This window comes from Passer montanus, unplaced genomic scaffold, assembly GCF_014805655.1.
Source record: "Passer montanus isolate IOZ18808 unplaced genomic scaffold, ASM1480565v1 scaffold143, whole genome shotgun sequence".
NCBI classification, from domain to species: domain Eukaryota; kingdom Metazoa; phylum Chordata; class Aves; order Passeriformes; family Passeridae; genus Passer; species Passer montanus.
Genome location: NW_024361275.1, coordinates 29,125 through 55,662, shown reverse-complemented (window position 1 = coordinate 55,662; position 26,538 = coordinate 29,125). Strand labels below are relative to the sequence as shown.

General features: G+C 46.3%; 1 protein-coding gene across 8 annotated transcripts in view; it reads left to right on the top strand.

Annotated features, from left to right (window-relative positions):
* RUSC2 (RUN and SH3 domain containing 2) overlaps positions 1 to 26,538 on the top strand; it is a 58,571-nt gene that overhangs the window by 11,592 nt on the left and 20,441 nt on the right. For 6 of the 8 annotated variants that reach the window (XM_039700709.1, XM_039700708.1, XM_039700715.1 and 3 more), the window contains one exon: positions 10,637 to 10,742. The exons of 1 other annotated variant lie outside the window; for it this stretch is intronic. Coding sequence is in view for 2 of the 7 variants with exons in the window: in XM_039700713.1 (XP_039556647.1) it covers positions 10,637 to 10,742 (106 nt within the window). In the remaining 5 variants the exon portion in view is untranslated. Of the gene's footprint in view, positions 1 to 8,633; positions 8,655 to 10,636; positions 10,743 to 26,538 lie in introns of those variants that run through there. One more of the 8 variants, XM_039700714.1, reaches the window with a different exon arrangement.

The window sequence follows — 26,538 nt, the reverse complement described above, 5'->3', positions numbered from 1 at the left end:
TCTTACAAGTGCTGTTGGACACTCTATGCTTCACCTCCTCTGATATGGAATTACTAATTCTGGCAGTTGTTCCCAGGGATGGAGAGCAGGTCCTGTTTGAACATCATGACCAAGCATTTTCCCTGGCTGTTGCATTGAGAACAAGTAAGACAGCAGAGCAGATGCCTGATTTCTGGCTTGTACTGTTGTATCTCCAGTGCTCCATCATTCTTGCCCTCTCACCTTTTGGCTGATCTTCTCTTTTCCATGCTGTGTCTCGAGAGCCACAGGCTGGGTGTGTGCACAGGATGGAGTGTTTTCTTAAGCACATATTGAAAGCACAGACTTCAGAATTGTCCGGACATGGAAGTACGTCATGGAGATGAAAAGCATGTTTCTGTTTCTCCAGGAACGTGCTCTGGGCAATCAGTCCTTCATCAGGAGCTTCCTGCTCCTCGGTTTTTCTGTTCCTTCCTGCTGCTCTCCCGTGTCCAGCCGACGAAGAGCTCTCTGAGTCACCATGGTGGCTGCTTATTACGAGGCCTCAGCCAAGGCCCTGTGTATCATCATACATTACAGAGCTCCTGAGGGCTCTTTTAGGGCTCTTTCCACCCCGGCATGCTCTTGTTCCTCTGACTGGAATGTGTCTGCAGTGTGTGGGGACGTCTTGTTTCTTGTCCTTAAGCACCTCTTCGCTGGATGTTTCTTCATAGTTTTCTAATGGCTTTTCTATCTAGAATAGCCTTCTAGACTATTCTGTGGTAGTCTTTGTGGTGCCAGAGCCACACACCAGGGATTCCAGGAGTTCCTGTGGTGCTGAATGTGTCCATGGGGAACATGTAGAGCAGTGTGCCCCAGCTCTTTCATCTGCCTCACAGGAGGCTGAGCCCTTTTTCAGACTGCCCAGTACAAACCAAGCTTGGCACGTTTTGTCAGCCGTCTCCTGTGACCTGCTTTGCCTTTGTGGCCTGCCTCACTACTGCTGCCTGTGCTTTGCCTCTGCCAGCTTTTATTTTCTATTTTAAAGAACAGGACGGGATTTCCTCCCACACACAGATCCCCTTTATCCCTACAGCATTTCCTTCACTGGGGGTCCTTCTCCAGCCTAAGTGAAATCATTGCCCACAGCCAACAAATTTCCCATTTCTGGCTCTGTGTGCCTGTCTGCATATGGTATGGCTGCCTGTTGTTTGAATGTGACTTTTGGAGGAGGTAGACCTTGCACAACTTGCACAGCAGCTGGGAGCTGCGAGTTAAGACTCTTTGTGTTAATTAAATGTACACCGATAAGCACATACAACCACAAGGTTGCTTAATCATGGGCTGACCTGACATGGAGACCTTGGATACAGCTGACTGATGATCCATGACAGCTTGCCCTGGTAGATGGCAGGACGTTAATAATAACCAGAGAGAAATTTAGAAGGGTTCTCAGCTGTGACCAAGGATCGTCTCCAGCAGGACTGAATTCTTGAGGAAAAGGTCTCTTGGTGGATGAAAAGGGATGAAACCACTGGCTGAAAGCTCACACAGAGCATATTCTGCTTAGGGAAAATATACATCTGGAGTATGTTTCTAACAGCCAGGTGGATTAGCAGCCAGATCAGCTGGCACAGGATGCTGTTCTACTCACAGCTGCACCTGTGTGTTTGCTGTGTCTTTCCAGGAGCATGTTTGTGTTTCTCCAGGTATTCTGCCTCACAGAATTAATTGCTCTCAGCTTTTAATCCCGCATTAGAGGCTTCCTGTTTCTCTGAGTCAAACAGAAGTCACACGACAGTTAGACCTCCAAAAGCCATGTAATAATCACTGAGCAGGCACAGTGGACTTGGGCTACACCATTCTTTGGGTTTCTTTATTTAATCTCTGGAAGCTCCTATTGATCAGGACATTACCCGCTACAGCCTTCATTTTAGCAATTCATTCTCTTCCTTCTATTGGTATTTCCTGATGCTGTGAGTTGACCAAGTTTGTAATATGGGTATTTGTTTTGCAGTAAAGTTGGAAAAATATATTGTTTCCAATTTTTAACAGTAAGGGCCTGTGAAGATTAACAGGAGTGCATACCCCTAAATAAGTAAAGCAAAGAGCTTCTGAGATACACAGCACCATGGAGAATTTTAAGAAAACTAGTTTACTTCCTGACTGTTATGCTTTTTTTGTGGAATAGTGAATGGTTAGTTTTATCTGTTATACCTGATGTCTAACCTCAACTCCCCTTTGTGGCATTCAGGGATCCTCTTCTTCTTGTTGAGGATGTGAAGAGCAGCTTGTCCACTTGCTCTTGGCAGCGGCCTTTTATACATTTTGGAACTGCTTTAATGCACATCCTGGTTTTCCCCTGAGAGCTAACCCACTTGTTTTGCAGTTTACTCCTTTCTATCCTTTTTTCCCCTGTTCTCTTCAAGCTCTGAGCAGTTTGTCCATTTAGGATATGTCCATGAGCTGTGTGCCAGTGTGGGCAGAGGGGAAGGATGACTCCAAGTCTTGCACATACAAGACATGCCTGTTCATATAGCCCTACATATTGTTTGCCTGCTTCAAAGCAAAGTGCCACTATTGCTCAAGCTCTGCCTGTGATCTGCAGTTACCACAGATCCCTTCTGAATGAGCAGGTCATGCACAGTGATTAAAGGTGGGGATGTGCAGTCCGTGCTGTGTGAAGTGCTATGGTAGGGGCTATAATTTATGTCAATTTGCTGTTTGTGTATAGACCTTACCCCTTCAGCTAACAGGACTGTAGACAGCACAGGTGAAGAGTAAGAGAACTGCTCCATCTGAGAGCCAGCAGGTTAATGTACAAGTGGCAGACAGGGTATCGAGAAGTTCTCAGTGGTCCTGTTCCCTCTCCCCTTTGGAGTTTATTTAAGTGCCTGCTGGGACATGGGTGCTCAGGAGCCCTGGCAGTCAGTTGTAGAGCACTGGAGCCCTATGCCTGCCAATATTGTGCTGTTCTGTTGCTGCTGATAGGTGAGGATGGAGTGAATCTTCTGGTGCCTTTCAATCACAGAGTGCTTTGCAACTGCCAAGACACTGCTCTATTTGCCACTAAAACATAGCCAGCTGGGGCAGGTAACAGAGAAGAACAGCATTGTGTGTCCAGTTCGGGTGGTAACTGGAGAAACTTAGAGAGAAAATCAGTATAAACAACAACAACTGATACCATGTGTCTCTAATAAAGTGGTTATGTACTCTGTGGGCTTTGTTGCAAAGTGGAGTGGGAATGTTTGAGAGCTGGGAAGTCTGCTGGGAACTTTCTGTTCTTTGTGGCGAGTTCATGAATGTCTCTGACTTTTTCTGTTGTTCAGAACAGGGATGGCAGGGAAGTAGTTTGGCACGTGAAGAGTGATGTTAATGAAGGTTTTCTGTGAATCATGTGATCATAGAATGGTTTGGGTTGGAAGGGACCTTAAAAAGATCGCTTAGTTCCAACCTCCCTGCTCTGGGCAGGGAAATCTAGAACAGTTTTCATACTTACTGTTGCCTTGGAAAACGGAAATGTTTATGACTCAGTCTTTGAGCAAGAGTGCAGGATGGTTTTTTCCATTCTTGGATGTGGCCTGTTGTGCATCCAACAGTGATGTTTTTCTTCTCCTCTGCTTGCCCTTTCTCTGCTTCATCCCTTCCGATGCAGTTGCTGTGAGCTGAGCCTCGTGTGCAGCGCAGTCACCCTCACTTTGAGTCAGCCCAGCCGTGCCCCTGGAGTGGGAAGGGAATGTCACTTTGCTGCACATCATGGGAACCATAAGCAGTCCCCGTCCTCGAGCAGTGTGTGCTGTGTTCACAGTGAACCATTTCAGGGCTGCAGATTCAGCTCAGCCCTGCAGCTCTTCATCTGCTTGGTTGGAAGTACATAATTTTTATTTGAGGCCAGAATGCAGCAGTGCTGTGGGTGCCAAGTTCACCAGGCCCAGTGTATTATGTTATGTGGCAACTTAAGGCTTTCCTCATGGCAGTGGGGAACTATTAAGTTATGGTGAAACTAGTTATTTAGGTAAATGGTGCTTTGGGGGCAGCATTGATCCTGCTTTGAAAACTAATTTTAGTAGGAGTGAAGCCATTAACACCTTAATATCCACTGTTACCATGGCTGCTCAGAGTGATTAAGAGTGATTGTCTGCCAGATTAAAAGGCTTTTTTTTTTTTTTTTAATAATACCCTTTCTGCTTCTTTTGCCAAGGTTTTGACTGGCAAGAGTTTATATTCCTAGTAAGTGTAGCATCAATATCTGAGTGAGTGCTTGAAGAAACAGCTTTGCTTTAGAGCTGAGCTCCTACTTAAAACACTCTGAAACCTCAGTCTAGATCAGTTATGTCCAGGGTTTTCTTTAATTCAAGATTTTCTGTGCAGCTTTATGAGCCTGGCTTATCAGATCGAAGCTGAGCCTTCAGACATGATCCAGGAGCTGCTCTGCTGTTTGTGTTCTGATTTCCCTCTGTCTAGAAACATTCAGCTATTTTTCTGTGTTCTTGCTTGGGCAGTACTAAGTATTAGGAGTAGAAGATGCACACCAAGAGCTGGGTTGTAGTGTCGTTTCTCCCTTTCACACAGAATTCCAAGTGATTCACATCTCCCTGTTACCCCAGCCTCATTTGGGGTGCAAACATACTGAAATCTTGAGCTGGAAGGGACTGGAGACAGGCAGCTGGTTGTGGGCAGGGTTCAGTTTTCCCATGGATGCCTCAGTAGTGTGGAGGTATGTGGAACTGAGCCCAGCCCTGTGCGGAGCCATGCCAGCACTAGCCCCGTCTGGGAGTTGTGACTTTTTATGGAGCTTGTGAGGGCCTCTGTCCCTGGGCAGTGAAGCATCAACTGGCAGCACTAGGAAGGATTTGACCTCAGTACTGGAAGCAGGGAATTCAGATGGTGATTGGGATGGAGGAACCACCTTGCCCAGTGTGATTTTTGTAAAAGTGGTTGCAAATGGTCAGCAGAGAGTGGGAGCAGGACACGAAGTACCCTATCCTGTCTGTTCCAGGACATTTGCTAGTATTATTTTTGTTTAATAACCCGAAGTGGATGTCTCAGGTGCTTGTCCTGCCTCCCTTTAATCCATGTGTAACTCTTCCATTCGTAGTACCCTTTGAGAACTAAGAGGCAGTAAGCAGACTAGAGGAAGATAACAGGAATGTTGGAAGAGGAACTACTGCTCTGAAGGGAAGTTGCTAGTGGAGATCAGCCTCAAAATGGAAGCTGTTCAATACATGAAATAATGCTCTGTGCTCCAAAAAGTATGACTTCAATAGTGATATTTCCTAAAGATACAAAGCTAAAAGGAAGCATCATCAGAGGCTGTTCAGTGTTATTCAGCAGGAAGAGCTGGGATTATTCCTTAAGGAACAGTACAGCTGGGAACTGGATAGTTCCAAACTGCATGGCTGTGTGCCTGAGAAATGCGCAGAAAGTTTAGCTCTGTCTGGAAGCTCACTGGGGGAAAGTGACAGTGGGGGGGAAACTCAGGGTCTCAGAGTGATGTACAAGAGAACTGTGAACATCTAACATGATGTAGCCATGGAAATTATACATGTCATCCAATGTGACACATTGGACAAAGCATTTCTAGCAGAGATGGTGAAATTTTAGCATATTAAGGCATGGGAGACCTTGCTTGGAAGACTGTGAACATTTCCAGTCACTCTCTGAAGGCTGTGTGCAAACTGGGTCGGGCCCAGAGAAGAAATACGGGTATGATCAAAGAAATGGAAAGCTTACCTAATGTGAAGTGATTAGAGAACTCAAATGATATGACTTTAAACACAGGCTGGATAAATGCTGACGTTAAAGCTCATTTTTGGAACATGAGTGAATAGGGGTGAGCTGTGCATGGGTAAAGATAAGCTGGAAATTCAGAGAATGTTCTTAAACATCAGAGGACTGAACTTGGGGAATTAATTCTGTTAGAAGACAGCAAGCAACAAGAAATATTCAACTTTTTTAAAAAACAGCAACAACTTTCTCCTTTGAAGCCATTTCCTCTTTTGGAGTGTGGCTCCTGCCTTGGGTTGCTAGCCCAGAAGAAATCAGTACTGCTGTTGTGGGCAGTGGGCAGGGCTCACTGGGACACAGGGTCATCATGGTGGGCTGGTGAATTTGGATGTGAGAATGTGTCTTTGACCGGCAAAACCTCACAGACTCCTGTGCCTCTGTCCTCAGTTCCCCTTGGAAAGCAGTCTCAGTGTGGATTGCTTGGTGATTCCCCAGGGAAATGGGAGGGCTAAGGGCAGGCATTTCCACTGTGCTAACATATGTTTTTATGAGTCTGCTTGGATTTTTGACCCCTGTATCTGTTCCCAGTGAACAGAAAAGACGCCGAGTGCGTGTCGGTAATGATCAGCCTGCATTGATCTCTGTGTGTCAGGGAGATGATGCTTGGCCTTGAAGCACAGGACTTGAAGCAATGGGGAATTATTTTAGTTTTCTTTTATGAGAATTTTTATGAAGTTTCATCATCTGCTTTCGTGTTGGCTCCTGTTTTCTGACTCGCCCTTGCTCCAGTTGAGCAGACCCATGCTCTTAGTTCAACTCTGACCAACATCCTTCTCTCTGGCATTTCCCAAACAGCCTGGATGGTGTTGGTGCTGGGTGGGGTTGCCGTGGGATTTAGATTTCTGCCACAAACAATGGATAAGCAGGGTGGAAATACACTGAGCTGCACTCGCCTTGCTACTGAGTAGTCCAGCACATGGGAAAGAGTGAAGATGTCCCTGTGGCCACGCTACAAATATGGCCAGAATGTATATCCTAGGCATGTTCCTGCTGTTGTGTGTGCAGATAGCGAGGCACAGGTTTTCTGCTGTGATGGAGAGCTTGCTGTTGCTTGTACCACCTTCTGTTTGCTTGAGGGGCATGGGCACACTGAAGGTACTGAGGGATTGGTCAAAATGCCCACCCTTTAGGAGGAGGTGGCAGACAGCTCCCTTTGCTGGGGTACAGCTGTAAGCTGGAGGCAGCACCTGGGGCTGCCTGGCAGTTTCAAGGGTGGGCAGGTTGTGCCCCACACCTGAGATGATTAAAGACCTGTCCTAGCATAGTGCTTGATGTCAAAGCTGCAGCCCAGACAGCTGACTAGAAGCTGGGGTTGAGCTGTTTCCAGTTCATGCATCACTGGAGCAGCTTTGCAGCAAATAGGTGGGAGTCTGGGTCAGCTGGTGGGTGATTTTACTGCACAGTTGTGGCAAAAAATGGAATAGGTTCTTCTTGTATGTGGGCATGTGCTGACCTTAGCAGCAAATTCCTGCATAGTGTATGAAGGAAGAAGCCCAAGCCCAAGACCAAAATGTGTTGGGCTTTTTAACACCCGGTTGATCTATTTGTGACCTAGCTGTCATCAGCAAAAGCTCCAGGTACATGTACAGCTCACTTCCAGTGTGAGTGCAACACCTGTGGCTCCCCCAAAGTGGTAAGCTTTGCTGCAGCCCAGGGCTGGGAGGAGGATGTGCCTCCTTACTGGAATTCACAGCTGGAGATTGTGTTGTGTGTTTGGTTCTGACAACCCTGGAACATGGGGTAAGGAAGTGAGATTGCAAAAATCCTGCCTAACACCTGGGATGCTTATGGATAGTGAGACAGATATTGCTTAATAAGGAATTTTCTCCTGCCAAGATTCCTACACCACAGAGTGCTGGAGTCTGTGGGAAGCACCTATCCCTACCTGCCCAGGTGAAGCAAGATGGGAACCCCCCGTTACTGTAGGAGCAGGCATGTCTTGACACCTCCATCTCTCTCTCCTTCCTTCTCCAAGGAATACAGTCACCATCCTGCAGAATCCCTGCTCCCTCCTTGCATGACACTGTGGAGTCAGCCATGCTCCCCTTCTTGCACTGACTCATCTCTGTGATCAAACGGAAGTCATCTCCTGGAAGACAGTCTGCAAGAAAGGGCTTTGTTCTTCCTTATTAATTAGTACCTGAGATCTCCTGCTGCCTGCAGAGCTTTGGGACAGGCTGTCAGTTCCCAGCACTGTTGCTGAGTGAGGCAGACTGGGGAGGGCAATGTGGCAGAGGGGTGTGTGCTGCAGAGGGTCGAGGCCACGTGAGCTTGAGATCTGGGGAACATGCAGAACGTATTTTGGGGAGGAGGGTATAGGTGTTTATGTTGGGAACAGACATGTAAATAGGCATGTTTCTTCAGGATCCCCTTGTCTGCTTCACGGCTCTGTCTGATTTTAAAGAAAATACCCCCCAACTCCATCTGCTCTGGTGTGTGTGTCTGCTACAGCAGACAGGCATTGCTGTCAGTGAATTGGTTAATGCCAGTGTCCTGTGGCAGGGATGAAGGCAAGCACTCAGCCTGCCAGCATTTATACCTCCTGGCGTCAGCATTGGCAATGCTTGTGGAGGGCTGGGGAGGGCACCGAAATAGTTTCCATTCTCCTCTCTGCTGTGGGAACAAGTCTCCTGGGTAACAAATGCTCCTTGTTCTGCACAGAGCTCCACAGCTGAAACTCTCCGTCTCTTTCCTCGCTGTTTCTCCCTGACTGTCCCAGCTGAAGGGGCCGGAGATGTCTGCTTGAGCCTGCCTTAATTAACACTGACAGTACAATGGGCCTGGCCATACGGGGGTCCTGGGGCTGCACATTAATGGGAGCACAGTAAATAGTCTCATTTACAGCAGCTTGGCTGGAGCAGAGCCTGCCAGGACTGGCTTTCTGCTTGCTGCAATGACCAGGCATGGAGGTAGGTCCCTCACTCCTGCATCCTCCTCGGGGCTTGTCCCTGCCTCTTGAACAGGATCAGCTGGTGGAGTGGGTCCCAAGAATCCCAGGAAAGGCAGGCAGTGGGCTGGGGAGCAGACAGTGCTGCTGATAGTACCAATACACTGACTTCTTGGGAAGGACTTGGCCTGTGGAGCCTGACCTCTGGGGCTGGTGGAGGGATCATTCACTGTGGTTTGGAGGTGAGTAGCAGAACTGCATCTTCAGTGCATTGCAAACAGTCTGCACAGCCTACAGCCCAAGGCCCTTTCTCTTTTCCCAGTGGAATGGTCTCTGCGCTGAGGGGAATCCTGGACTCCTGCCTCTGAAGCCCTTGGTAGGAACCACCCCTCAGCCCCATGGTTTTCTGGCAGAAATCTGATTTAAATGTTTCTTGAAGAGACATTTTAAAAGCTTGTAGTATTCTTGGATCTGAGATAATTGGCAGCCACTTCCGGTAATAAGTCTAACACTTTTCTGTCATAGCTTTTTATGTCATAGCTTTTTTTATTTGACCTCTCCAGAGGCAGAAGCTTCTGTAAAGTTTTATATTGTCTGGTTTGTTGTATTTGTGTTACTTGTTTGCTGCTTTGTGTACATCATAGCATAAGGTAAAAAGTACTCAGCCATATGGCAGTTCTTAATTTCTTAGAATTTTGTGTCCATGTAAAAGTTTTACCCCTTCTCCATCTTGCTCTGGTCTGCTCACTTCCCACAGAGCCTCAGTTTAGGAGGTTGGGGCTCACAGGTTTTGCTTTTTCCAGTGTGGGTTGTGCTTGGCTCTACACAGGGCTGTAGGCACAGGGCTGGAGGAGAAAGGGCAGTAATGTGAGTGGTCCCTCCAGGATGGATGCTGCTCCAGTGCTAGAAATATCTGCCCTGGCACAGCACAGGCCAGAGCACAGCTGAGTTTCTGGGGTGTGTGGTTATGCCCCAAGGGGTAAAAAAGAAAAAGTAGCCACATTTGTCCCTTGCACAGCTACTGTGCCCTGTCAGGAGCTGCACTACTCTGCCTATGGAGCAAGTTCCATCACCCCTTCTCACCCGCTGCCTCTGGAAAGGCAGATATGGAAAAATCCTTCCAGGCAGCAAGAGAGCCTGAGCTTTGCAGCTGGTGACCTCCTGTTTCAGGTAGGAAGGTCTGCTGTGGGTTGCGAGATGCTGGGATCTGGCCCAGATCATGGGCAGCACTTCAGTCACAAACTGCAGCTAAGAGTTGGTGGGACCTTGATTTGAGGTCCCCTCTGAGAGCAGGGACTGCAGACATCCTGCCTCTGGCAGGGGGTTCAGCACTGTGGGATCTGGTGGTGGTTGCATCTTGCTCTGGAGGTGGCTGCATTTCAGGGATGCTGTATAGATACTGTTGATGAAGCTGTCTAGGGCAAGGCACTACAGAAATTTAAAGAAGCTTCAGGAAGCTTCTTGCAGTCTTCCCATCCTCCTCCTCCTATGCATTGCTTTGCAGACTGCCATTTTCTCTCCAAGGTTTCTAGCTGCCATTATCAACAGTAGGAACACTCCAGTCCCTTTTGCTTTCCTTTGCAAAGACAGGGTGAAGAGATCAGACAGCCTGCACGCACACAACATCCAAAATGCAGTTTCATCACAAAACAGGATGCTGCAGCTCTATTTTATGGCACAGGTTTCGATCTTTTTATTTCTCCTAATGCTGCCTACCTGATTTCCCTGTTCCTGTAAGAATCAATCCTCCATCATCCCCTCCTTTTCTGCTCCCTCCCATCCCCTGCCTTGTGTGAGGTTCCACAGGGACTGATTGCGAGCTGAAGTGGCGGTGCTGTGGGCATGCTTGCTCCTTCACACGCAGCAACGTCACAGCACCAGCAGCAGCAGCAGCAGGAGCATCGGAGATGTGATTGCGCAGACCCTCTGCATTGCCAGGGATGCAGCTGTGAAGGAAAAAAAGAAATCAGAAAAAAAAAAAAATTGACTCTGTGTTTCCCGCAGCATCCTGGTGAGAGAGCACGGAGCCTTCTGGAATCTGGGCGCTCAGGAGTGCCGGAGCAGAGTGTGTTTGCTGACAGGAGACGGGGGACGGAGGATCTGTGGAAAGGTGAGATGGACGAATTATCGGGGTGGGTGTCTGCCGTGCTGTTGGTTTTCAGGCCGGTTTGTTTTTGCGGAGGATGCCAGCTAGCCGATGAAGCTTAAGGATTTTAGGGCTGCTTTGTCTCTTCAGAGGCTGCATTGCTTTGGAGCTGGCTGTGGCTGCTGCGCAGAATGCGTGTTTGTCCATTGTAGCTGTGAAATAGCAGTTGTCATGTCCGGGGCTGGCTGTGCAGAGGCGAGTCGTGCTTCGCCCTGGCAGTGCCTCCGCACAGCTCTCCATTGTGCCTGCCATGACAGCCCAGCCCGCACGGATTGTTGTGGTCCCTCCAGCTACCGTGCTCTCCCTGCATCCCTGGCGGTGATGCTGCTGTGCAGCTCAAAAGCTGTTTTGACAGACAGCGCTTCCATGAAAAGACAGAGACAAAGGGCTCAGACAGAGGAAAGGTTGCTGTCACTGTGGCTTTTGCCTTCTTTTTTCAGCTTTTTTTTTTTCCTTCTTTTTTCCCTCCCCTAAATACCGGTAAATCATTTGTTCAGAAGGTAAATTGGTAAATATCATGGCATGTAAAACGCTGTCCTTTCTGCTAAGCCATACACAGGCTCTGTGCAGGCTGGAGTCCTTTGTGTTGCCAGGGTGTGTCTGTGCTGGCTGTGTAAATGGATGCATTCTCCCTGCCTCTCTTCACAGATCAGATGAGAAAGGTTATCTAGGAATGGAGGAATTACTGCTTTTAATTACTGAAATGAGGGGTCCAGGCTGGGTACCAGTTACTGGAGCTTAATTACATGGTCTTGTTATAGCCAAATTCCTCCTTTCCCTCCCTGCCTTCCTTCTTCTTCCTCCCTCCCCCACCCTCTGCACAAATCCTTCCATTAAATTGCCTCTGTAAATAGGAGAAGGGCTTGAACAAAGAGAAGGATAGATATGGGATAAGGATATAAATGCTGGAGGGGCAGTGTTCAGCATGACAGTGAGAACAATAAAGCAAAAATATAAAAGAATGAGATTTTGGTATATGTGTTAAAGTGACGTGGCTGTAGGGGAATGTGCAAATGGGGATGTCATAACAAAAGGAGATAATCGAATAGCAGATCCAGTCTTTTGTAGTTACAGAAAATGCTGAGCTTGTGGGGTTGCAATTGCAGGATTTTGGGTGAATATGAAGTAAATGGGAGTCACAGAGTAACATATCATACAAGGTGTGGATTGATGTGTGTCATAAAGGTGTACTAGAGTACAAGGGAAGTAGAGGTCTGTATTTTTATCTCCACATACCTACAGCCTTTTATACCTTTGTTGCTAAAGACTAAGCTTGGCAGGTCTTACCTATTTACAAAATTTTTTTCCCATTTGCCAGTGACCCAAGAATAATTCAGACAAAGCTTTTTAGGCCTATAAAGAGCAACAGGATGACAGGGAAAATGTAGATAAAATGGTAGATGTTTAGCAGAGCTGCAGAAGGAGGAGGCAGATGAGAGGCATTGCAGAGCTGGGGGAGCAGGAGGTTTGGGTCGGAGACCAGTGGGAGAGCGCACAGAGGGGAAATTCAGGGCTGTCATTGTCAGGGAATGCAAATGTGTTGTTTCTGTTGTCATTCTCCAGCCTCTCACTGTGTTCCCTGAGATGCTCAGTGCTGTGTGCAGCCCTGCAGGGTTTGTGGGGGTGGGGGTGATCCTCAGCACAGCCTTTTCTGCAGTAGTTCTCTGGAGGAACCATTTTGATGCTGCAGGTTCTCATTTGGTTGCTTCCTCTCCATCCCTATGGAGTGACAAGGCTCCACAGCCTTTACACCCAGTGATGAAGGCAAACCCAGAGTTTCAGTGCAGGGTGCCAGGTGAGGGAGAGGGGTTCCAGCAAAATCTCAAAGTGGCGTGTTGCCTTCTTGCAGATTGATGGCAAAAATGTCCTGGAAGCAACATAAGGCTTCCTGAACTGCAGCTCCTTCGCTCCCCTGTCTTGCTCTTGAACCTGGGAAAACCTCTCTGTGTCTCCCAGAATCCGTCCCTTTCAGGCTGATGGGAGCAGGGAGTGGGATGTCTCCTGCAGGTGTGCACCAGACTGGGTTTGTGGTGCTGCTGCAGAGCAGGTTCCTAGGGGAGATGGGTGGTGGGTAGCAACAGCGTGACTTTGTGCAGCACATCATGGGCTGGAGGACAGGACGTGCAACAGCATGTACAGGACGCACATACCTGCATCAGCATGTGGAGGAAAACTCACGCATATATGGTTTGTGTGTACAATGCCTGCCTAAAGGAATAAAAAGAAGGTGATGCAACCTCCTCTGTGTGGGGTGGGAATGTCCCCAGGGCACACAGGCTGTGCCTGGCTAGTAGGTACCACTCTTTCAAGAGCGTCTGTTAAGCAGTGAGAGTGCACAGATAATCTCTGCCTTGAGACGCTTGAAAGATGGACAAGGGGTTCTGGTGACTGGAGCTGACTGAAATCATCCACAGGACTCTGTCTTTCTCACTGCATCAATGCAGATGATGGAGATAAAGTGCAGCTGGATCTCTAGATACGAGACACCTGGACCTGCATTGCAGAAAGTGCAGGTGGCCCAGGAGAATATGCTGTGAGCTCAGGAATGGTCTGTCCACAGCTCCATTACTGCCTGTCAGGTGTCTGAGGCTGTGTGAGCAAACAAAGAACAAATTTTTAATCCCAGACATCTTCATTTTCTTCGAGTCTGATGTTCCTGGTGTGGTTCCTGATACCCAGACAAGACTCTGACTTTTGCAACCCCTTCTTTTGCTTTGTCCTTGTTTTTAATTTATTTCCCTGTCTTATTTTTCTTTTCTAGTGTTTTCTGAAACACTTATGTAATAGTAAGGGCAGGTTGATAAATCTGACATGGGTCACTTTCCCTGCCTTTGCAGAACAGCTCAAAACTTTCACCTTTAATATTTGTCAGCCGCATGGCTTCACCTTTTTCTTCTCTTTTGTAATGGGTATTTTTATCAACAGTGCAGTTGCCAACTGCGATCAACCAGCTATTCTTTCATTGTTCAGGATCAAGAATATCCTGTCCTTCTGACTTGAGTGCTTTCATCTTTTTGGAATGGTCTGTCCACAGCTCCATTACTGCCTGTCAGGTGTCTGAGGCTGTGTGAGCAAACAAAGAACAAATTTTTAATCCCAGACATCTTCATTTTCTTTGAGTCTGATGTTCCTGGTGAGTCAAGATCTTACTCTGGTGTGGTTCCTGATACCCAGACAAGACTCTGACTTTTGCAACCCCTTCTTTTGCTTTGTCCTTGTTTTTAATTTATTTCCCTGTCTTATTTTTCTTTTCTAGTGTTTTCTGAAACACTTATGTAATAGTAAGGGCAGGTTGATAAATCTGACATGGGTCACTTTCCCTGCCTTTGCAGAACAGCTCAAAACTTTCACCTTTAATATTTGTCAGCCGCATGGCTTCACCTTTTTCTTCTCTTTTGTAATGGGTATTTTTATCAACAGTGCAGTTGCCAACTGCGATCAACCAGCTATTCTTTCATTGTTCAGGATCAAGAATATCCTGTCCTTCTGACTTGAGTGCTTTCATCTTTTTGAATTTGTTTCCAGTCAAAAGCTCATTTTATTTCCTGCGTCTTCTTCCCCCTGTATTATCCAGCCTGTCATTGCTGCAGCCTCAATATTTGTTTTGCCAGAACAGCACTGAAGGTGCTGTTTTTCTTACCACTAATATCTTTCTTGGTGGGGTTACTCATTCAGATTGATCAGGAGCCTTTCTCTTCTAATCTCCTCATCTTTCTTTGTGAGTCTAGATTTTTTTTAAAAAAAACTTAAATTCAAAGTATTTTCTGCAGTACTTCTCCAAGCTGTTTGTTCTTGTTGGCATTATAACTGTTTGCTCTGACGCGCCGGAGATCTGCTCTTTAAAAATTAAAAAGGTTTCATTACAGCTCTGTTTGCTTTTTACCATTCTGTTTAATATAAACTGGGTCAGCTTGAGACGTTCAATCCAAAGCAACTTCTGTATCATGAGTGCTGGGTGAAAACTCGTCTCAGTGGGCATGGTTCTGATAGTTGAACCCAAAAAAAGTAAATCCAGAGTAAGAGGTGTGGAGATCTCTGCTGGTACTTGAGAGGGGGAGGATTGGATGTAGAGGTACCTTCCTGTCAGCTGTGGAATCAAGGCCCATAGTGGACAAGATTTCCATGCTTGTGGAAACCATTGGAAATCTGACTGGTAGTGGAAAACCTCACTTGTCTTCCTCTGCTGCTTTATGGGCAGTGTTCTGACATGGATAAAGTGCTTCTGGCTGGCCAGTCTATAATCCCAAAAGAGCCAGAAGCTCACCAACACGTTCCAGCTGTGTGAGAGGCTGCGGGATAAGGCTTGAAGAAGCTGAGAGAGCTTGGCTGGCAGGGGGTGAAATACATAGCAATGATCAGTGACAGCTGTATTGGTAACAAACCTTAGCAGGGATTTGCCATTATTGTTATTATTTGCCAAGCAGGTTCCCTGCATGCCCTCGCATCTCAAAGTTGCTTACTCTCCAATAAGAAATGGGCTGTCAAAATACCTCTGGTCTCTGATTCTGCTTCAGTTTTTTCTCTTGATGAAAATTATTTTAAATATTCATTTTGTGAAAAAAGTGGGTCAAAGCCACGACATACGTGTTAAGATGAGCACAAAAGCAGGCTGGCCCACAAGCTCTTTGTCTCCTCACCACAGCTGTGTTGCAGCCTCAGGATCATGTAGACAGTATTTTTTCCTACCCCTCAGACACATGCAAGTACTTTTTACTGGGCAAGGCAGATGGTTGCTAAATTTACAGGTAGTGGGATAAAAAACCCAACCAAAACCCGCTGTGTTTGTTAAATGCTGTAAATGGGATGGAGGGGGAAGGCAGAGCTGTAATGTCAGTGCGTGGCCATAATGTGGCTGATGGCAGCTTCTTGCTCAGGCTCAAGCTCTGAGTTTGGACTCCTGGAAGAGAGACATGTGTTGGGTTTTGGGCAGTACTGAGGCTGTGGGGCTGGCAGTACCTTTGAGTGATAAAAATCAATATTTGAGTCATATTAACAATGCTTTGTACTGACCCTTGGCAAGTGATAGGAAACTGGCCTTGCCACCAAGCTGCCACTCTATGCTCTGACACAAAATGCTCTCTGGAAGCAGAGAACAAGTGTCACTGCCCTGTTATGTTTTTGAGGCTGTGTCAGAGATATCTCACGGTGTATGAATGTTAGCAGTTCCTTTTGGAAAGAAGAGAGTTTCTGCTCTGGGAGTTGTAGGGAAAAAATATTCAATTAGAGTCTGTATGGAAAACCCTGGCAAATACCATGTTTTCAGCTGATACTTTCCTCAGACCCTCTGTCACCTCAGACTAGAGTCCTTGCTCCCTACCCAGTTATACTAATCTCATCAGTTTGACTCCAGAACCTCACCTTATTCTTTATGAACTCACAGTAGATGGCATTGCTTCTGGAAGAACGTGCCCTAAATGCTTTCAGTGGGCTCATTCTTCCCTGCTATGACCTGCCTGCACTGGTGCAGGACCAGGCACACAGCTACTTTGCCTCCTTTTGCCTATAGGCCCAATTCACCTGGGTTGTTCAGCAAGATAACTTCTTTTGGTCCCTCTCTGGGGTTCCCATGGCAAAGAACAGGGATGTGTATCTCAGGCTTCTTTGTCATGTAAGCTCAGATGGCATAGCTGTGCTCCCAGATGCCCTTCTTACCAGGGAGAATGACCTGTCTTGATTATTGTGCTAGTGCAATTTTCTGCTCTCAGCAGGCAGGTTCATTACAGTGTTTGCTTACATGGTGTTTGTCCCTTAAGTCCCACCCTCAAACCTTTCCCAGTAACTCAGATGACAAAATGATAAGCCTACACAAGGAGAAGATCCAGTGGGAAGAGTAAATATTTCATATCTCTGGTCCCAAGATGCTGTTGGCCCACACAGTGGGCCTTGGCTCCTTAATTCATTCCTTGGCTCCTTAATTCATATTGATGATTGGTACCTGGAGTGACACATCTGCCTGGGGTTAGGCTTACTCTGGTCGACCTCTCCTTCACCACTTGGTCTCCTGTGAGTTGCTGTTGTGGCTTCTAAGGGGTTTCTTGCCCAACTGTGTCTTAGCCTGAGCAGTGATTGTAGCTCCCTTCAGAAAACCAGCAGGAGGATTTCAGCATGCATCTGCACTTAACCATTTCCTACTGGCAGCAAGCTGTCCATAGTCAGTGGCATCTGGGGGAGATGTGTCCTCCAACTGCAGGTTGTAGTGCTTGGAATGTTGTTAAAGAGAGCATTGTCCTTACACGGCTGTGTCCTCCACTTTCAGCCCCTTGTAATATGCCTCATTTTCATTTCCATAGGCCCTTGCTATTTATAATTACAGTATAAAGCACTCTGAAGGTGGTGACTGCTTGTTACAGTAAGCCTGACAGCCTGTTTGCTCCCGTGTGCTCCTCAGAGCGGCTGGATTTGGTGGAGCACTAGGTCAGAGAAGAGGTGAGGCAGTGTGGAGCACAGGGTGACCTCAGGCATCCCTGACCCTGGTGAGGGGGTCTAGCCAGTTTGTAGCACGACAGGAGAGGAGGAGGGAGGAAACTGCAGGAAAACAGGAGTGTCCTGGCACTGACAGGCAGTGGCATGGGGGTGGTTAATGCACAAAGGTGGCAGTGCTCCAGCCACAGACATTCAGTTTGTGCTTGGCCATATATGCTTGAGACACCATCAGTCATTTTTGATCCTCTGGGGTTTCTGTGATCTCCAGTTTTCTTGGTGAATTTTGATCCTCTGGGGTTTCTGTAATCTCCAGTTTTCTTGGAGACTTTCTTGGAGGACTTTTCAAACGTGTCAGAGACTCCATAGAGTATTTCCATCTCCATAACCCTAAACTCTGACGACATGATTTGGTACCCCAAGGTAGAGAAAAAACCCCAAACTGAAGTGATGCATTTGCAATTGTCCCAGAGGCACTGAGGGGTGATTCTGCTCTGTACCAGAGCACATTCAATAGCCAGGATTTTGGTTCAGTGCCTTGTTTCTGCTTTCCCCTTGGCAAGAGTTGAGGTTGAAAAGAAAAACCACAACAACCTCTCGGCCTGCCCATCAAAATGAAAGGGGAATGTTCTTTCAAGGGTTGCCACTAGAGCTCACTGCTTTAGTGAGGCATATTCACTATGGAGAAATATCCCCCAGCCCAGACCATAGTAAGATTTTGAGGACCCTTTTACCTCTTGAAGGACCTGAAAGAGAAATTGCATGTTGGCATGCTGAGAATTTATGCAGCCTGAGAGAGCAAGCTCCAAAACCCACACTCCAGAAACGAGGGAAAACCAACTGCTTTCCTCAGAAAACAGATATATTTTTAAAAATCCTCTGATTTTCCTAGGCTAGTCTTGTTGTAAATCTTGATGATTTTTAGCTTGATGGTAAATTACATAAGTGCGTGTAAGAGAAGACAGTCACAATAGTACACTTCGTCAGATTGCAAATTATTGAACTGATGAAATGCATTCCAGCTCATTAAACTTGATGTCATTAAACTGCAAAAAGTAACTGATTGTCACCCTGGTCATAAGGGACGTTACCTGGCAGGCATATACATATGGATGTTAAGGTACATAAGAAATGGAATGGAAGATTATTTTACTGCTTCTAATCCCACTGCCAATTGGAAAAGTGTGTGAAATTAGTCACCCCAGCTCAGAAGCCTGAATGCATAGCTGGAGGGAATTGAGAAACTGCCTAGGAAACTGAAAAAAGTCTCTGGAAAGTGTTCCTAAGAGGAGAGATTGAAAAAATGGAAGTTACTTGTGGTAAATGGGAAACTGTGGGGTGTGTGATAAGAAATACTGAACAATCTAGAGAAAAAAAAAAAGTGATTTATGAGGTGCCCTGATTGTAATGTGATAGCACTCCAGGAAATTAAGGAGGATTATTTGAAACTGATAATATGAATACTTTTCACATACTGTGATTAATTAGTCTGTGAATCTTGCTTTCAAACTTCAAAGCCCAGCAGTATTCCCAAATGGCTTGGCATTCTTGTGAATAAGACTACCCAGTGTATTTATAGTATGTGTTCAGAAGTTGCAGAGCTTTAAAACCTTGTGGTTTTGTTAAGGCTGATCTCAGTGCAAGGGCTTAACACAGGCAAACGTTTGTCTCAGCTACATGTCTTCTCTGAGACTAATGGTCCAGAAAGGATGCAACAGCTTCAAGAATGAAGATGTTCAAGTGTGAACGTGTCCTATCTGCAAAGATCTATGATCCTGCAGTCTTGAAGTGTCTCCTCAGTTCTCTCAAATAGCCTTGAAGTGATTAAAAGCAGAGTGGTCACAAAATCACAGGATAGTTTGGGTTGGAAAGGACCCTGGAGTTCCCATCTTATTCCACGCCCCTCCATGGGCAGGGACACTCCCACTAGACCAGGTTGCTCAAAGCCCCATCCAGCCTGGCCATCCTTTCAGTAGACTTGGTGGGTCTGCTGGAACTCTGACTGCTCTCCCACTACAGAGTCAAGGATCATCCCTGTTTGCCCTCTTTTTTTTTTTTTTCTCCTAGTCAATAGGTCTGTGTGGCCCAGCATGATCAGCAGAAGACCTTGGTTAATCCAGGGTTATCAGATTTAGTTTACCCTTAATGCTCTGTTGAGCCCAGTCATTCCAAGCCTAATTAGCACATGAGCTGTCTTGTGGAGTGATATCCTAAAATAAACTGTCCTGAATAGAGCTTTACAAACTGAGCTTGGTTTGGGTTGCCAGCCCCTACAAGGGATATGTTTCCCTCTCAGAAGGAAAGTATGTGTAATCATTAGGAGTGCCTGGTCTGCTTCGTAAGTATTTTATTAAGATTCTGGCTTGCCTTTTGTTAGTTCTGCCGCATGGAAAATATTCTGTTATATAAACTGATGTTGTGGTTTCATCCAGAATCTCTTGAGTTCTGCCTTGCTGCCAGCCATGTGAACATACAAACACATCCACACATCAGGAGGACACTTGGAGAGAGGTTGGTAATCAGACCAGGGATCTGGGAATACTCTTCTGCTTGAGCAGAATGGAAATCTTGGCACTCAAGGTTGGCAAATTGAGTAGAAAACATGATCCTCTCCCTGCCCTAGCCCAAGGACAAGTAATGAAGTTAAATATCCCTATGTTCAAAAGTACTCACAGATAACTACTAGTGTGGTATGTATTTTGAAGTGGAAGGCACTGGTTCAGGAAGTTACGAGCTCTAAAAATTTGCAAGAATTCCAAAAAACAAAAGAGACACTGAGGGATGATTGTATAGTCTTGTAGATTTCAATGGGCAGGTTATGAAACCTGCTCTGCAATGTAAACTACTCCCAAATGAAGGAGGCTGCTTGTGACCGAGTAGCCTCACAAGGCCCAAGAATTTGTTCCTACATCAGACACTTCTTGTCTCAACATCCCAGGAATAATTCTGCCTTTTTTATTTTTACCACACTGAACTCTGCTGAAATGAGATTCAGACATGACTGCAGAATTCAGACCTGTTTGTTCATCTACCTGGCCAAAAACGGGGTCAAGAAATGAATGATCTTAACAGTAATCAGGCAATTTCCAATTTCAAATATGAGTGCTAAACAATCTTTTCCTCCAGGTGCCTTCAAGGGATTTTGAAATCCAGCCTGTGGTCTAAAAGCATTTGGGTATCAGTGTTATTATCATATATATCCATGTATTAATATATTATCTACATAATGTATTTCTATGCATTGTTATATATATATAGTCATGTAACTATAACATAATATACTATTATATCAACATCTATATTATATGTGGTCTTAATATCCTTCAAAAGGCAGGATAAATTATATGAATTAACTCCTCAGATGCTGCTTTTATTGAGCTACTGAGCTTTTTGCTTTGCAGAGTGCTATCATCCCCAAATCAGGGAGTTGCCTGCCTCCAGACCATTGTATATTCCTGCAGAAGCGACACAAGGAAAATGTCTTCCTGTGTATCCAGGCATTTCTTAGGGAGTTGCCTGCCTCCAGACCATTGTATATTCCTGCAGAAGCGACACAGGAAAATGTCTTCCTGTGTATCCTGTCTTGGTAGAACAGCCTGGTCTTGGTAGAACAGCCTAGGGCTAGGAAGGGTTAAAGTCTCCTGCAGCCTTAGCAGGAGTCAGCTGTTGGTCACAGCTGCTGATTGAAAAACCATTTAGATGTGTGGTGTGGAAGAGGAACATCAGTAAAAGCAGGCTGCTGCTGGGATGTGTTCTGTGTGTGCCTGATTTGGGTGCTCCTGGATTTGTTTGCATGCAGTGTGCATTAAATTCCATGTAGGATTGCATCATTTGCTACAGCTTTGCAGATGCAGGCATTCAGACTGCCTGGCAGATCCCGTGTCCATGACTCCTAGGTAATGCCATACCTACACTGCTTCTCCTGTTCATTGGGATGTGGCAGCCAATCATTGCAGCACTGCTGTGTTCCAGCCTGAAAATAATCCTGCTGGCACTTTTTTGACATTTCTAGCTGCTTTATTTACCGTGGCTTGTGGGATGACTTTTTGTTATTTCAAGAGCTGGCCTGGCTGTGGTTTTACTTGACTCCCCTGTAGCCACTTTTGCTGTCTGTTCTGTTTCTGCTGTTGAGCTGCATGAGGTTGTACATCTGTAACCCGCCATCCCAGAAATGTTTGTTTTTCACTTGAGAGTTCCTACATATGTGGCGCTCTGGGCTAAAGAGTCAGTAAACATAATTTTACAGCCTCTTTTTACAGAGTTGTCTTAAGGCTGAGTTCTTTATTTGTCAGGCTTTTTCAAATGGTCACTAATGCTTTTGTCTTGCAGGGAGAGTTTTTGTTCTTGCAGGGATTGTTTGCAGCTGTGGTTCCTGCAGTGCATAGTCTGGACAAAAGTGCAATGCCGGTTTTAATCTGCACAGAAAGGAAGCAATAGGGAGGATATACAGCACAGAGTGGCTGGAGTCTGTATGGATGAGCTGAGCTGTACTGCAGCACGACCTCGTTCCCAGTGAAGACAGACTTTTCTTTGTCCATTTTAGGACTTAGCTTGTCTTTTTTCCCTAAGTCATGAAGGTGGTAGAAGGTATAGGACTACTTGAGGCAGAGCTGGCCTTTTGTGCCTTTTTTTGGTGCAGATAAAGACTGCTCCTGAAATTATCCTCCCATAAGCTTTGAATAAGTAGGTCATCTGCTTTTCCGTGGTCTGGCCAACACTATGTTGCCTGAAGCCAGATTCCAGTAAGGGTTAGGAAAGAAAATCCAATGCAAGTGATATGTCACTTCTCTGTGAGAGGTCTTTCCAAAGCGTGGTGCAGGCTTGTGTGAACTGGTAGATGCAAGTAACCAAGGTGACCACAGTCCACAGCTGAAGTGCAAAGAGTAGATTTATCCCATCACCTCGCTGGCTGGAAGGTTTCAAAAACAGATGGGGACACATGCCCTGCTAAGCTTACCCATCTTAGCAGGGACCAAAAGCACATGGGCCCATTCTGGGCCTCCACATCTCAAAGGGCCTGGCCTGTGTGCAGTGCTTCACAATTCTGTGCTTTCTATAACATCCAAGCTTCTTATCTCAATTTCTCCCAAGGGGGAGACCCAGGTGTGTGAAGAACGCAGTTTAAATCATTGACAGCATTCTGTTGTCTTCTACAGAAATTCCATTTCTCAAGACAGAAAACAGCACAAAGCAAACACAATAGAGGAATTTTCCCACACTGAATAGTCTTAGCATCCCCCAGCTGCCAGGTTGTCTTGAGTGAAAACAACTCTGTTTTTCCTCCTCACTAAATTTTCCACTTTCAAGCCTTTTCTCCCTGCAGTGGTGTGATTTTTGGTGTGCTGTATTCCAGGCCAGGAGTTGGACTTGATAATCCTGATAGGTCCCTTCTAACTCAGCATATTCTATGATTCTGTGATTCTAATTATAGGGATGCTACAGATCCCCAGCAAGCCCAGAAATCTCCAGTGCTGTTGAGACTCTCGTGTCCTCTCCACTTCTTGATGTCATCTCAGGAGCCTTCGCCCTGCTGTGGACACCTGAATAAGAACAGCTGCCCATTCACCATTGCATGTAGCTCTCTGACAGACTTAGGGAACAGTTTTGCCACCCTGTGCAAGCACAGGTCAGGAAGTTGGCTTTGATTCCTGATGCCTAGCTGAGTTTGATGCCTGACTCCCTCAGCCAAACACTCCATTCCCTGCCTCCTGTGGCTGTTTTGGTGGAGAGTTTTGAGCTCACAGTTCCTAGGCGTAGAAGGTGCTGGGAAAACCTTCAGTCCAGATTTCTGCTGGCTTTGGTTCAGGTTCACCCACAGCTGATGGCTGTGGTTTTGTCACCACTCAGCTGCTGGTTTGTGGGTTTCTCAGTTGGGCAGGTCAGTAAAAGGAGCACGTTGAGGAGGCAACCAGCTGGCAGCCCTGCTTTGCACAAATCATAGAAGCATACCAAAGCTTGGGTTGGAAGGGACCTTAAAGGTCATCTAGTTCCAACCCCTTTGCCATGGACAGGGAAGCCACCCATTAGGTCAGGATTACTGAGGCCTGACCAAAGCTGTGCAGCTGGGGAGGGGTAGTCTTGGCATCTTTGAATACTGAGTGTGCCCAGAAATTTCATAGGCTTATAGCTTCCTTCCTTCCTTCCTTCCTTCCTTCCTTCCTTCCTTCCTTCCTTGGTTCTTGAATGCTCTGGTGACCCTGCAAAACCCAGGCTCCAGCACCCAGTCAGATCTGCACTTCAAAATGGAATTGTGTGATTTCTGCTGTTGTAAGACCTTCAGGAAGCTTTCAGAGTGCTCAGGCAAAAAGATGCTATGCCAGCAGAGTCCCTCCTGCTGCTGCTACTAGAGTGTCTGTGATAAGAAAGGATTTACTGTGTCTGCAGTTTAATTCATTAGCAATTTCTGTGTGATATGAACAGCTAGAAACATCAGTCTTTTTCTTCTCTGCGGATTTGCATAAAGTAATTAGGAGCATATGTGCTGGGGGCTGGGGCAGGGAGGAGGAGGAGGAGCAAGTTCCATCCCAGAGCACCTCAGTGGATGCTCTGAGTCATGGCCTGTAAATGGCTCTTGCCGAGTGCCACATGCCAGATGATGAGTCACAGAGCAAGGGAGCACAGAAATGGGAGAAACTGGTCCTGGCTCCTGTGTTAGCTGGTATAGATCTGCTGCTTGAGCTATTTCTGATGTCTTGTGTAACTCTGGATGCACAGAGCAGTTGGGGCTTCTTGTCCTCTGGCTGGGAGGCAATACCTGCCTCACGCTGCCTGTGTCATCATCAGCAAGACACACGCTACACCCATTGCTTAGTTTTGTGTGTGCTGGTAACCCCTGGCCCATGCAGCTCCTTTTCTGCCAGCGGCACAAGGGCTGTGACTGACCGTCACGTGCTGTGGTTTCCATTTGGAACACATCATGATCCCATATAGTTCTGGGATGTAATTATACATTAATCATGGGCTTAGTCAGGCTGTCCTGGAAACCACTGGAAAAAGCCCTGGCCAAGGCAGGGCTTTGTGGAAAGAAAAGGGAAGTGGTCTTTTCAGGAATCACTGCACAGCATCGCAAGAGGAATCAGCCTGAGCAGAGGCAGAAGTTTAGGAAGTATTTAGTCTTTCTATTTTTTTTGCAGCTCCCTTTAAACAAAAAGTGCTGGAATATTCACCCTGGGAGCATGCAGACCACCCTGACTGTGCTCCCTGTCCCGTGAGGCAGGGAAGGAGAGCTGGAGGTTCAGGATGAGTCAAACAATTAACATTTCATTTTACACCTTTTTTTTTTTTTCATTAAACTCACTGGATGATTTAATAAAGCATTTAATGAAGGTGTAAATGTGATAGAGATGTATTAGCTGGCAAGAAAAAAACAGGTGTCCAAACAAATACCACTAAATAGACTCATCCTGCAACAACTTACAGGCTTCCTCACCTCCTCCCTCTGCTTAAACATTCCCTTGGTTCAGACACATCCCCAGACCACTCACCCTGAACCACTTATCCTCTTTTCTGATGCTGCTCCCTGAAAGCCCCCCAGTTTTCTGGAATCTTCCTAATAAATTTTAATTTAAAACCATCCAGTACTTTCTGGCAGCTTTTGTAGAGCTGGGGCAGGGATGAACTGCAGTATTGGTGCTGGATGCAGTGAGCCCTGAGATCCCCCACACTGTCTGAAGGGTGATTTTCAGTTTGGATCAATCTCCCATCCCTTTTGCCTGCAGGCAGACATACAGAGAATAAACTGAAAATATCTCTCCCCATGGAGAAAAGAGGAGATGTCTGTATTGTGCCTTTGTCTGCAAGATCACACAAACCGTTGCTTTTTGCAGCATTTCTACTGGTGTTTGTTTTGTAGGGCTGTGAGGTTTCTTCAGGCATGTTAATGCAAATGCACTGCAGGACTCAGGGGTTCACATGGAACAACTCTCAACGAACAAGTAGCTCTAATACAAAATAATTTTTTCTGCTTCTATGAAACTGAACACCTAGCTTTTAACCCTGTTTTTGCATATTTCACCCTTGAGTGACATGGTGAATTTTGGTCTGCCTGAGGAAGGCGATGATGGCAGTGAAACCATAACCATACAGAAGGAGTCAGCAATAACCCTCACAGTTAAAGGTTTCCTTTGGATACTCAATTTCATGGGTGAAGTGACTGAGGTTTGTAGAAACAATAATCTGTTCAGAAAAGCCATCCTCCAAAAAGCCAGCATGGCCTCCAGCTGACAGTTCTGATGATGTTGGGCTTGCTTCCTCATCCTGTGTGCTCTATGTGCAGTCTTTTTACATTAAAATCACATTTATCTCTCATATCTCTGCGTGCCTCCTCCCATGCATTAGATTTTAAGAGGAAGGCTGTGTTACTGTGAGCTGAACCCTTTCACTCCATGTGTGTGCAGCAGAGCTGAGCAGAGCAGGGTATTAAGGGTTCAGCTCTAGAACTCAAAAATCGTGGCTGGACCCATAACAAATATCAGAGTATGCCTGGAGGTGTGCAGCCACCACACATAACTCGTCAGCCCTTGCAGACAGTTGCAGCCAGGTCTGGTGGCTGCTGCATCTTCTCAGCAGCGTTGCAGAGGCAGGAGTTGGTGCCCGAGGCCGAGGAGCCATGAAGCTGCACCAACCACCTTTGAAGCAGCACAGTGTCCTCAGTCTCAGGGGCATGACAGCAGACGGATTTGGAGGCCTCTGTGTAGTGGTCAGCAAGGACTTAAAAGGCATGGCGTGCAGAGCCCAAAGGATTGTGCATGCTCCTGTTAGCTGCCCATGCTGCCTCCTCTCTAAAGCTCAGACATGACCTGATAGGCAGCTCTCAGATCAGTGCTGAACCATCCTTTGCTGCTCCGCACTCACCTGCTTTTTAGCTAGAGCTTTGCTGCAGCTAAGGAGTTTTTATTTTGTGTATTTATTTCCATGGGTGTACAGTCATTCATGAGCAATTCTGTACTAAATGCAGGCATCTCACAAAAAGCTGTTCTTCCTTGCTCTGTATTATCCTGTTTGGAATGAAACATCCACAATGCGGCCCTCGCCTTCTCCGGGTAGCCCTTAGCACCTCAAGGAAGAGTTCCCTGAATAAACAACCCATATCTGCCATGTTGCAGCAGATGGTGTCAGTATGGAGAAGGCAAGAATTCTGACATTTGAAAATAAAATGGCTGATGTACAGGCATGTCTAGAGTCATGGTGCTCCCTGCATGCCTACCTGCCTTGTGCTGATATTACACCCTGTTCTGGGCAGGAATCAGTGCTGGATGCTGTGTTTGCTCTTGTGTGTGTAGCGTTGAGCAGGATTCATGACAACAGTAAGAAGAATTAATTGATTTGGCAAAAAATGTTC